Source organism: Emydura macquarii, unplaced genomic scaffold (assembly GCF_026122565.2).
Source record: "Emydura macquarii macquarii isolate MOO-44397 ecotype Brisbane River unplaced genomic scaffold, CSIRO-AGI_Emac_v2 contig_480, whole genome shotgun sequence".
Lineage (NCBI taxonomy): Eukaryota > Metazoa > Chordata > Testudines > Chelidae > Emydura > Emydura macquarii.
Genome location: NW_027130617.1, coordinates 10,446,125 through 10,458,609, shown reverse-complemented (window position 1 = coordinate 10,458,609; position 12,485 = coordinate 10,446,125). Strand labels below are relative to the sequence as shown.

Sequence of the window (12,485 nt, the reverse complement as noted above, 5' to 3'; positions counted from 1 at the left end):
TTAAAGGAGTTTTGTTACTTTGTATTTTCTGTTGTGATCATAGATCTTTGTTGCTACAGCAGCTCAGGGCTAATCATGTCAGTAGTGTGTCAGTCCTGCAGAACTGCACTGCCCTGTGGGAGCTCAGGGAAAACTTGTGGCTCCCTCACCAAGCAGCATGGTGCACGATGAAAGGCTGCATCATCTTTTGGAATAGGGCAGCTAGATCCCAACAGTGTGCCAAGCCTGCTCCAATGCCTACTGAAGAAGAGGGAAACACAATCCATCTCCTCCCACCCTCTTTGGGATGTTATGTGCCCCCACAAGCACACTGAGGGAGCAGCCTCACACCTTTCTGAGTACAGGGACTGTAATTGTGACTGGTCCTAGTCCGGGCATGAAAAGATTGAGAAGGGAGAACACCTCCTGAATATTCATGCTAGGGCCAGTCACAATCTGGTCCTGATAACCTTATTATGCCATAACAATACACAGCAAAGAAAAACATTCCTCCTTGTAAAATACTTACAGAGTTAAAATAAACTACGTTATCCAAGGCATAGTCTATCTGTTGAGTCCCACAGCTGTGCAATGAAGATTCCAAAATGAAATGGGTACCATTCATCTTCGCTTTACATGCAGGATCGAGTAGTGAGAGTTCTGTCCCGGTGTAACCACTGGCCTAAACAATGACACTGCATAAGTGGCTGGAACCTCAGTGGAAATACAATTGCATTAGATATATAATTACAGGTTAAACTCTTAAGTACAGCTTAGTATATTTTTGCATGACTATTAATAAGACTGCCATTGAACTGCATGTCCTGAGACATTACTATCAAAATACTGTCACACAATGACATTAGTTGTTGAAACAGAGGAGATAAAAAAAACAGTAAAAACATGGAGTAAAAACAGCAAATAGCTACATTTTTTCATTCCAGTAGGAACTTCACTGTTTGGCTAAAACTTAAAAAAAAAAAAAAAGCCTTATTCTGTACAAGGCTTCCATCCACATCACAGATTATTTCTTCCTAAGGCACAAGCAACTTCTGTGTAGATGGTGGATGGTAGGGGAGAGGTAAAAACCATTTTTATGCATCGTAGGGGGTGTCCATCACAGATCCAAACTCTAGTCTCTGGCTTCCCGCAACTGCCTTGTTACATTTCTGCTTGTGGAGAGTCCATGGAACCACCTGTCTACAAATTCTGGGACAGGCCAGAACCTAGAACTGGGGAAAAGAATTTTTGCCATGTTTCCCCTTCAAGCTGTGGGTTTTCTGACATGTGGCTGGGGTAATGGCTGGTCAGGATCTGGCCTTCTAGGAAGTGTCGCAGAGTGTTCATTTTATAATCCAAGTATCTGTGGAATATTTTAACAAAAGATTACCCTGCCTGAGATGAAGAGATCATACTAACCTGCAGGGAGTCTCTCTCTATTGTGACAGTCATCATTTTATCATCACATTTTACTGACAGGGCTTCATCAATGCTTCCCAGCACCTCTTCAGGTTCTTCGGCTTTTGGAAACAATTGCTCAAAGTCACGATTCATTATTGTGTCTATTGTATCTCTAGACAAGGAGATTCCTTCTCCCACCCTGTCATGCCTTCCTCTGTTAATGGGAAAAGGAAAACGAAGTCCATCACGTAATTCGGTCTCCTTCAGAGCAGGCAGAGGGTTAGTACCTAGCAGTTCAGTCAGCTCTGAGAAAAGAAAATGGTGGTGGTCATCATTCCTCTCTTCTAGAAACAGAAAAAAGCAAATCAAATTATTGTATCCTTTTCTCAAGTTCTTTATAATTTGAACATTTCCCACCTAAATGTTCAGTGCTAATTCATGAAAACATTGTGATGGGGTCTAACAGGTTACTAGCTCTCTGTGCTGGCAGACCAGCTCAGATTAGAAGAATAGGGCAATTCACTTGTGTCTGAATACCAAAGAAATGCTAAAAAGATCATAGTGTACTCAAGCCAATTCACTTGTTAGTATAGATCAAACGGAAAGACTAACATTGTTGTATCCACTTGTCTGTTACCTGTAATTGCTTTCCCCGTGCTTAACTAAGCCTAGAACAATAATGCGTGTTAGCATTTAGATTTGAATTTACTTGATGTGTAAAACTGCATAAAAACTAATGAAAGATTGTTTCTGGCTATCACATTGTGTTTACATTATGTTTACCCTCTGAAGATTGGCGCTTTAGAAATGTAAATGAAAATGGTTGTTAAACTTCAAAGCAAGACCATTAAGCAGCAATGGAAAATCCACAAACTTTGCGTTTAGTCAAGAGGGAGAGCCACTGGTGTGCTGGAAGCACTTTGCAGACTGTTTTACACTACAAGAAGGAACTCTGGGAATGATTCTGCATCTCTGATCTATTTGGATGCTATCAGAGAACTTTCCAGATAAAAGACAGAGGTCCCCAAACCCTTTTGTGAAACCCTGAGACACTTATGGGAAGTAGCAGACAATACATCTCTGCTATCAATTGGACTTACAAATTCTGACTCACCTGTTATATATTTTACCTTCTTTAACCTCTCAATAACCACCTCTCATTTCTTTTTCTTAGCTAATAAATCTTTAGTTTAGCTTACTAAAGAAATTGGATGTTAGCGTTGTTTTTGGTACCAGATCTGGCGCATTCATTGACCTGGGGTGAATGACTGACCCTTTGGGGATGGAAGAACCTAATATGAGGTGATTTTTGGTTTTGATAACCTTTTATCACAAAGTCCAGTTTCTCTGAGGGGCAAGATGCCCTGGATAGCCTACGGGGAATGCCTGTGGCTCCACGATACGGCTAATATAGTAATCCAGGAGTGCATGCTTCTTACTGGTTTGGTAAAATCTACTTACAGAATATACCACCAGTTTGGGGTATCTGCCTTGTTTTCTAACAGTCTGACCTGAGTCTGGCACTCTGGGTTATGAGCCACATACTAGACACCATTACAAATATTATCCAGAATAATAGTCCTTGCAGGACAGTAAAAGCAGCATCTTTATATTTATTAGATAACTACAACAATTTTTTCTTTGCGGGGTGCAGTAGCGTATGATGGGCCCAATCTTGTAAATTGTTAATCAGGCATACCTCTTGCTGGAGTTCTGTCTCAGTAAGGACTGAAAAAGGACTTTGAGGAATGGGCCTATTATTTACAAAAGTCATCAAATGAGAAGGAAACACCACAACGAATGAATGCAGTATATTCACAAATCAACTCCTGGAGTACATACATCAGCTCCTGGAGTACAATTTTGCTGTTGCCTGCCAGTATAAATCCAGAATTAACTCAACTGGCAGCCCAGATATAAATTAGGATAACTTCCATGCTCAATCAAGTTCTCTTGATTTACACTGGTGGGCAAATAAGAGTAGTATTTGGCCCCTTGGTTCTCTGCAATGTTATTCAGGGTTGAAATCTCAACATCTGGCCTCAAGCAGTTAATTATATGGAAACCATATGACTACTCTCGATACACTAATATACAGATAAGCTTTTTCATTATGCAAAACAATATTCTCAATAGGCCAAATTGAGATCTACTATAAGTGGATATTAATCAACTGGCTTCAATGGAGTTGGACCCGCTTTGGTCATCAGTGACTTTGGCCCAATAATGCAATCTTAAAAAACCTTTCTATTTACTGTTTTTGCTCAGACTCTTCTGTTGCGACAATTTTGTCTGTAAACCATTTACATGTTGATTTAAATAACTCAGGGAAACATTAAGTTCAGATTTTTGAAAGACAAAGCCAGACTAATTAACAAGATGTCCAGCATTTGCAGTCTCTAATTCCAGGGACCACTGAATACAGTTAATTATATTCGCTTCAGGTTGTGGTAAAATGCAGCTACTCAATTCCACCAATATTTCAGGAAATAATAGTCTCCTGGGGTTTCCTACTGGAAATTTCAAAACTTTTTTTTCCTTATAAGGTTTGGATGATTGGAAGATGCGAGCATCTTTGGTGCTTTTGAACCTGGAAGTATTGAGATCTCAGTGAACGAAATTTCAAACACACGAGGTTCTGTCAAAACATCACTTACCTAAGAATATGGTATGTTTTTGAATATGATAAAAATCCACCCTCATGCTTACCACTGTCTTCAATTCGTAGATGGAACCTATTAGCCACAGGAGCTATTGTGTAGGAAGTAACTGGGTTATAGCCATGGTCATAAGCCCACTTAATCAAATTCTCATGAGACGAGGGAATATCCAGTATTACTAATTTAGTCATAGTCATAGATCGTTCCGTTTCTTTTCCAAAGCCAATACTGTTCGGTGCCTGCACACAAAACAGAAATAGATTGGTTCACGAATGGGAACTTGAAACTTTTTCCAATCATAGAAAAAAGAATTTAAAAATACAAAAGAACATCATCTATTGCATTTGGTTGGTCAATGCATTTTACCCTTTCCTACTAAAAGTTTACTGAGACAAACATGTGGCTCTTAATATAATCATATAATTTTTAGACCGTGAGTTGAGGTGAACCACAATAAGAGATCTGATTTTTCAAATATCCATCTTGCCTCACTAGTCACTATGGGGGTGGGTGTCACTTTAATTATGTATGGAAAAAAGTTTTCAATGTACCACTAGTCCTGTCTCCTGCACAGTATAGCAGCAATGAAGAGGGCACAGCTCAGGACCCAATCCTGTAAGGTGCAGCTGTACATTCTCTACTCCACCTTTGAAGCCAAGGGGAATTGAAGGCATTCAGATCCTGATCCTGAGGTATTTAGGCACTCCTATTGAAATCAGTTGGGCCTCAGTGTCTCACTAGAAAAGGCTCTTAGAGACTGATCCTCTGAAGTACCAAATGCCTCCTACAAAATGTTGAGCATCCTCAAATGTGACTGTAAATTTTGAAGTCAGTGGAAACCTAGAGTACTCAGCACCTTTCAGAACTAAGGCTATGGCTAGCTATAATGTATGCTTAAAATATATAAATACCACATATATTCTCATAAATAAAACTTGTGCTTAACTTCATGAGCTATAATATGAAAGTGTTTACACAAATAAATTCTTACAGTGACATTACCCAACAATTTCCAGCTGATTACAGATGTCAGTCAGTCATCTTTTATTTTACTGTATATAATTATGGTAAATTTAAAAACCTCTTATCTAAATCTGCAAGTCCAAGTGATAAAATAAGCATCTCTAGCTGTCACAGAATCAATTATAAAATATTTGGTGGTATTACATTTTAAAGTAGTTTTAAATATTTGGCATCTTGAGTTTAAACATATATTTGCACCAAGTTAAATTCTGTAACAATCACATTAACAACTACAAACCAAGCTGAATGTAATAATAATTTCCAATAAAGGTGAAAATGCACCACCTTTCAACAACTGCTGAAATGTGGCTGCATTGTATTTTCTGTATGCAGATCATACCATTTTCATGCTGCAAAAAAACCACTTTCATTTCCATGCCTGATTATTTTCTCTATCATATACGCTGCATTTTTGCTAAAATCCCCAATTGTTTCCCATTTTGTTTGCTGTCAATGTGACCAAATCTTAATCCTTTCCCACTGTAGGACTTTAAAAGATTTACAATGCTGATCTGTCTTTGCCAGCTTGCTGCAGGACCGCCGTCATATCCGCCTGCTGCTTCAGATCAAGGTTCAAAGAAATAAATTTCCTTTTAACGTGTCATCAACCAAGTTTTCGGATAAAGAGATATGAGTAGGTTGGTCTATTGATAACACTTGAAAGAATGGAACAGTAAACACCTGTTACCCTCTAAAGGTCCAATCCTACATTATACACTCAACTTCCAGAGAAGTTAATGGGAATTCCTGACCAGGCTCTTACGACATAAAAATTTGATATCTATAATTTAAAGATCATATTATAAGTGCAAAGTATAATGAGAAGTGGGCTTGGTGATCTGTAGCCACAAAATTTTCTGCAGCATTATCAATATGGGAAAATCCTTCAAGGAGGACAAAAACCAAAAAGGAAACCAGGGACATCCCAATTGTAGTGTCTCCTCTTAGTGCCTTGGTTCCTTTACTTTTCAGCAGATACAAGTCTGGATACAGTTTCATACGTGTTTCAAATAAACATAGTTCTGACTGGCTGGAATTACTATGCAGCCCTAAATTTGCCAGATTTCCCTTTCTGCCCTCACTTTTTTTATTTTGTTGTTAGGACAACACAGCTGACCCAATATTATTGTCAGAACTAGCACTGGCCCATTTTAGGATTTGTTTGCACATCTCCATTACACACTGAACCTACACATCTTCACTCCTGTGCATAAACCCACTGAGACTAAGTGTAGTAACAAGGGTTGGCAGAATTGAGCAATTCATTTGTATGTCCTGTCAACATCCTGGTTCACACCTCAAGGACCCATATTCATAAGCCATGATAAGTATTAGAACTAGAAAGCTCTTTACATATTTGCCACAGCAGGTTCCTCTGTCAGATTCCAGAATGTTTTCTCCTTTTACTTGGCAGACACCCCAAAACAAATACACACACAAACAGTCATCCCAAATACAGTCTGAAATGAATAGAGACCATTTCAGAACTTGGCATCATTTACGGTACTTGGTTATTTTTTCTTATCCAAAGTACAGTCCCAACATTTCTCCAAGCATCTAAATCTTTTGGTTTTTACCCTACAAGAATTTCACCCATTCCCACATGCACTTATATGCACTAAAGTGAATGGGAGATAATAGAATTTGGCAACACATTGTATTTTCTCTTCCTCACCCACTACACAACCTATCGTTTTGCCAAACTTGGTATGTTTCAATGGAGTGATTAGAATGCCAGGCATTCCAAATGGTTCTCTTGATGTGAGACAGAAAATAATTTGCATTAATCTGCCCAGGTACTATGTCAACTGAAATATGTAAAGCTGAACAAAATGGGCCAAATTCAGCCATGGTGGGTGAGCAGAACTGTACCCACTTACCTCAGGCTGAATTTGGATCCATGTGCACTAAAGTTTTGTAATTCCTTTTTCCTAAATACATTACTTGGTTGTAGTATTTAATCAAAACTCTCGTGAGCACACAGCAAGCTGTGGGATGGACTAGATGACTTAATTGGTCTTTCAATCTCTAGTTTCTATGAATCTGGACCTTAAAATAACTCCCTTCCCTGGTTTGGAGGCAACTTAGTATTCACCTTTCCCTGTTTGCCAATACCTTCCCCAGGACAATTGTGATCTGTGCTGAGGGCAAGAAGTTAGGAAAATTCAAAAGTGTGGAACTGATTCAGCTAATAAAAAAAGAATATAATGAAACATTACCTAATTGTTTTGTAATGTTTTTACACATTGTCCAAAATTGGGCTTGGAAAGAACTTCAACTGAATAGAGGAATAAACAGCCCAATTCTTGGATAAGCACTGTAATTTATAATCTTTTTGAATGATATGGGGGCATTCAGTTTCACCCCTCAATTATTGTAGACCAAGGATCTATATTCAGAAAGGGAGGCATCAATTTGAATGACACAATGGAGGAAATATCTGCCCAAGAACTTCAGCATGGAAATAAAAATTACCTTATGTTCTAACATTTCAAATGGTAATATAATTTCCTGGTTTTGTTATGCTAAATGAAAAACATTACTTTACTGTGTCATCCACTAAAGAAAAAATAAATACTATCTTTGTATTGATATTTCATTGAACTATAAAAAGGAAACATTTTAATAAAATAAATAATCTTACTTTGTGCTCTTAACACCTAATAAACATTTCAGACATTTTACTGTCCTTTAGGATTTCATATCACAGCAAATACACAAGCCAAAAATGGCATTTTTTTTCCAGGTAGCTACATGTACATGCAATTTAGGGTTCTAGCTGCCTATGAGCATACAGTGGATTTACTCTCAATTATACAGCATGTGAAAATACACCTTCAAAAAAGGCATAGTTCTGGTTTATGCCTAAAACATTCAATAGCAAATTCTATGCAGCAATCCTGAATGAGAATTTAAACACACTTTTTGGAGGGTCCCTGTGTTTACAGATGTGTTAACCTCAGTAAACTAAGCTTGGGATTTACCCTTCCACACACTGTCATGGGAGGGGGATTTTGAGATATCTTGCACTCCAGATCTCTTGTCCTTCCGTACCCTGAACATCCCTTCCATTTTGCCTTTACTTCCCTTACACTCAAGACCCTGCACCCTGCCTACTATCCTCCCAGCTCAGGAGATCTAGGTTGAGCTCTCTCCAGGGTGTGTAGTATTGCTCCTGAATCACCAATTGAGGAGAGCTGCCAAGCAAAGTGATGTTCTAATAAATGCACTACAGCTCACACAGTGTCCTGCAGTTAGTGTGCAGCACTTAACCACTAAGACATAGGTCTGGCTCCCAACAAAGGTATCTTTTATTCAGCTTATTAAGCTAAACCGAGAGCATGTAACATAACTAATCAAACATGACAGATATGGGCCATGCTGTTTATATGGTCAAGCTCAATCTACTTTTCACTCTGTGAAGCTCACTATTGTGTTCTCAACAGAGATGGTGCTGAGCTATGGGGCTTGCATCAGGAGTCAGCCTGAAACAGAATTTCCAGCTATGCTTAAATACTTCAGGTTTGAAAATTTTTTAAACCTTGTATTTGCAGTCTGAGCAAAGGTGAGGGCAACCTGGCCAAACACTGTTTGTGGGTAGAAATGTTGGCAAGGAACAGCCTAGCCATAGAGGCCTGAGTTACTACCACCATAAGTGGAACTAAACAGTTTCCACTTCTGTAGGAGCTGTGGGTGTATTATTTGTAGTTATGATAATGCATTCTGCACTTGCAGGCATCTTGCCAACTTCTGAGATGAACTTGTGAATTCATTCACTGAGGTAAAGGTGAAGTGAACATATTTTTCAATGTGTAAGGAATCTGCGCTGCGTACATCTTATAGGTGTCAGATAAGTGGGAGGGATTTAGGTTCTAATCAGCAGCACCATCCACTAATTGACCCAAATGTCACCAGCTGCCAGAAGAGTTCTTCTGTATATATGTTGGGACTTCTGTATGCTGCTTTGTGAAAAGTGCTAATAAATCAGTGACATTAGATAAGAGGGAGCAGTATGTTATTATACTCTAACTCATTCACGGAACATAAGCTATTAACAGCATTTTGCCCCTTGAAAAATAAAATGCTTGTCAACTTACAATCACTTCCAGTTTTCCCTGAACATCATGTGACTTGATAACCCAATTGACAGACTTTTTACACTTGAGGATAAGTACGAGGTCCCTGACAAGTGTGACGTCTGGTTGAGATGGTCTAATGTCAATGATTATATCCACCTGGAAAGCACTGCAAGTGGAAAATAAAGACAAAATAAGACCAGAATGCCAGAAATTTTCAGCTATCAACCTTCTTCCAATCCATCAGGTTTCCAGTGTCTGGCCAGTTGATTAAAATGCTGGAATTTATCCCAGGCTACACAACATGTGCAAAACAGATTGTTACTTCACACACGCTAAAATTATTTTACATAACAAAATCAAATGCTTTTTTAGAATAATAATAATTATTCAATATTTTATGTCTTATTTACTGTTTTTTTTTTGTTTTTTTTTTTTAAACTTAAGCCAGTTTAAATTGAACCACTAGCAGTTTGCGTTATATAAGTATTTTTTCTCATTTTCAGCATGACAACTCAAATATGCAGTTATTTCAGTTTTCCATTGGTATAGATTTATTAAAGATCAAAATCACCCCATCGTACAAAAAAAAAAAAAAAAAAAAAAAAAAACTAGGCAAGTTCAGCAACACAAAAAAGTACAAATAATATATTTTAGTAATATATCCGCCTGTGCAGTTAAGCTGTGGAATTATTTTCACTTCAGATTTTGCATGTGTTGTAGAATTATTATACTATTATGTTTAGTTTCCAATACTTCTGGATATATAGTTATTTTAAAAAGAAAAGAAAACAGACATCCAACCTACTGATTGCTGGAAAATTGATGAATACAATCCAGATTTTTAACAGGGCAATAAAATAAGTAGAGCAAATGGATTTGTACTCAGCAATAACATCTGCTCATACAGAATATAAATTCAACAGAAATCTTCATTTCCATCATGATTTTATCGAGTTATGGACCATAAAAGTGTGCCTGTTGTCAATTAATAGGCCTTAACTAAACTTTGCATTTTGATTTAATATCTCAGGGCATTTGTCTTATCTCCTGTAGTTATGCACAGGTCCCTCTTCATTCTTGTTGGTTACTGTGTAGCTCAGTGGGTATTCACTTTGCACAGAGAGCTGCCCTTTCAACATGGACACCATCTGGGCATATAACAGGTTTGAGGCAGATCCTAAAATTAGTACACTTTCTTTTTTTAATCATAAGTTTTACTAGTACAACATTTAAGCTAAGAAAAATTTGCAGTTTAAACATCTGAAAAGCAAACTCCCCTTATGCACTTTCAGCCAAACCCAGGACCCAGAGCTCTGCCCAAGCAGAAGGCTGTAACTGGGTATCTCTGCAGGAGACCAGTGGTGGCAGTGATGAAAAGGAGCTGCTCCATAGAAACTATGCCTCAGCACCATGGCTGAAGTAGCCCTCTTCCCAATTCATGCCATGCAACAGCAGATCTATGAGTCCTACTCTGCCCAGTTTCTGCCATAACCCAGCCGTCCCTCAAACTTCCAGACACTCCCCCAAGGAACCCCTGCAGAGCTGGGTTCAGCATCATGCTGGGTGTGTGCATCCCTTGTGTAGCCCCGTCCAAATCCAACTCCTTTGTACAATGGAGGTGTACCAGTTCCACTGCCAAGGAGCTGGATTTGTCCATAATGAAATGATAACTAAATTTGGACAAATTTAGTTAACTCTCAGAGAGCTCCCTGGCTTCTTTGGTAAGCAGACATTAGTCTCTTTCCACTATCTTTGAGGAATACACACTTCTACTGGTGCCTGTGGAAAAGTTGCACTGTTATGCTGACAGTTAAATACAGATCATGTACAATAACAATACTTAGCATCTATATAGGTCTCTACAGGTGGGATTTTCAAAAACGCTCTGCATTAGTCTAACCCTGCTTCTGCTGAAATCAAGCAGCCATTTACCATTGACTTCATTGGGACCAGTTAGGCTAAGAAGGAGTGCTCTTGGGGGGAAAAAAAAAAGAACAACCACCACCACCCCACCTCTTCCCCCCAAAAAAAACCTTGCGCTACATCTTCCTGGCATTTTAGCTAATCTTAGTAATTTGGACAGCAATACTGTGAGGGAAACTGAGTCACAGAGGTTAAATGATTTGGCAAGGCCACATAGCAAGTCACTGGAAGAGATGAGATTACAATTTGGGAGTGCTTGCTACCAGACCATACTCACTTCTTTGTGCCAGCTGGCTTCTCTTGAACACTTCAGGCCGGACTCTGCCACTCTTACTCTGTGAGTAGTCCCATAACCTGATTAGGAGTTCTGTCTGCAGAACAATGGCAGGATATGGCCTACAGGAACTGTACTTTACTTGACGGGCCAAACAGGAAAATGAATGTATCATTTTGAGGCAGAATCCATGGTTCTGCTCCAATATCCTTCTTGTACTAAATATCTCAGATTTCTACCTAATTTAAAGTATTATGGGCCAGAGTCTGCAACTCTTTCTTACAATGACCAAGAAGTCCCACTGATTTCTTTTTTGATAGACAGCAGGATTTTTACTTCAGTTATCTAATCCTCACAAGTTTACTTTATATCTTAATTAGTGAACACTTCACCTGTAGGGATTGGAGTTTGGAGTGATTAATTCAATGATATGAACCTCTCTTTCTTGGTCTGTGGCAAACATAAGGCACCCCTCCGCAGTCTTTGGTTGTAGATATCCCGCAAGATAATTCAGGGAGAGGAAATTCTTTTCTATGTTGCATAAGGGAGGAAAAACTTGATCTGGGGGGGGAAAAAAAGTATACACATATGCATAGATATGTATGTATATACCCCCAACACACACACACACACACACACACCCACCCACCCACCCACCCACCCACACTCCACTTAAATGCAACACTTCCTTATAACCCTGATATGGAAATGAAGCATATATATCATAAGTATGGATGATACATCAACTTAGCTTGAAAAAAATGGAGTTACTGTTTTAACAATACAGGATATCTCTGAAGCAAAAGCTATAAATAATTTATAATCGTTACAGTTTCCATTTAGTTTCAGGCATCTGAAAACAAGAGTAGTAAATTTATGGTGTTGTAAAGGTGACCTCTGAAAAATGACAGGTGCAGTAAACTTTCTTCACAATGAATAAAGTACAGTTAATCTGGTGCACTGTTTAAAAAAAATATTTATTCTGAATGCAATTCACAGAAAATATTTAAAAGGGATACCTTCAACATAAAAACTAGGCTTCCTTCCTTTTGAAAATGTTTTTAGTCATTACTCATAGCATCCAAGATTAATATAAGTGAAAGATCAGAAAAAATATCCTCGCTATATTTTTTCCAGTTTTCTTAC

At 38.4% G+C, this 12,485-nt stretch overlaps 1 protein-coding gene across 5 annotated transcripts in view; it reads right to left on the bottom strand.

Moving 5' to 3' along the window:
• TGFBR3 (transforming growth factor beta receptor 3) overlaps positions 1-12,485 on the bottom strand; it is a 164,018-nt gene that overhangs the window by 26,863 nt on the left and 124,670 nt on the right. For 4 of the 5 annotated variants that reach the window (XM_067538487.1, XM_067538489.1, XM_067538488.1 and 1 more), the window contains exons 6-10: positions 11,732-11,900; positions 9,161-9,308; positions 4,090-4,279; positions 1,399-1,724; positions 509-661 (exon numbers count right to left, since the gene is read on the bottom strand). In XM_067538487.1, coding sequence (XP_067394588.1) covers positions 509-661; positions 1,399-1,724; positions 4,090-4,279; positions 9,161-9,308; positions 11,732-11,900 — 986 coding nt within the window. The remainder of the gene's footprint in view (positions 1-508; positions 662-1,398; positions 1,725-4,089; positions 4,280-9,160; positions 9,309-11,731; positions 11,901-12,485) is intronic. The other variant, XM_067538490.1, reaches the window with a different exon arrangement.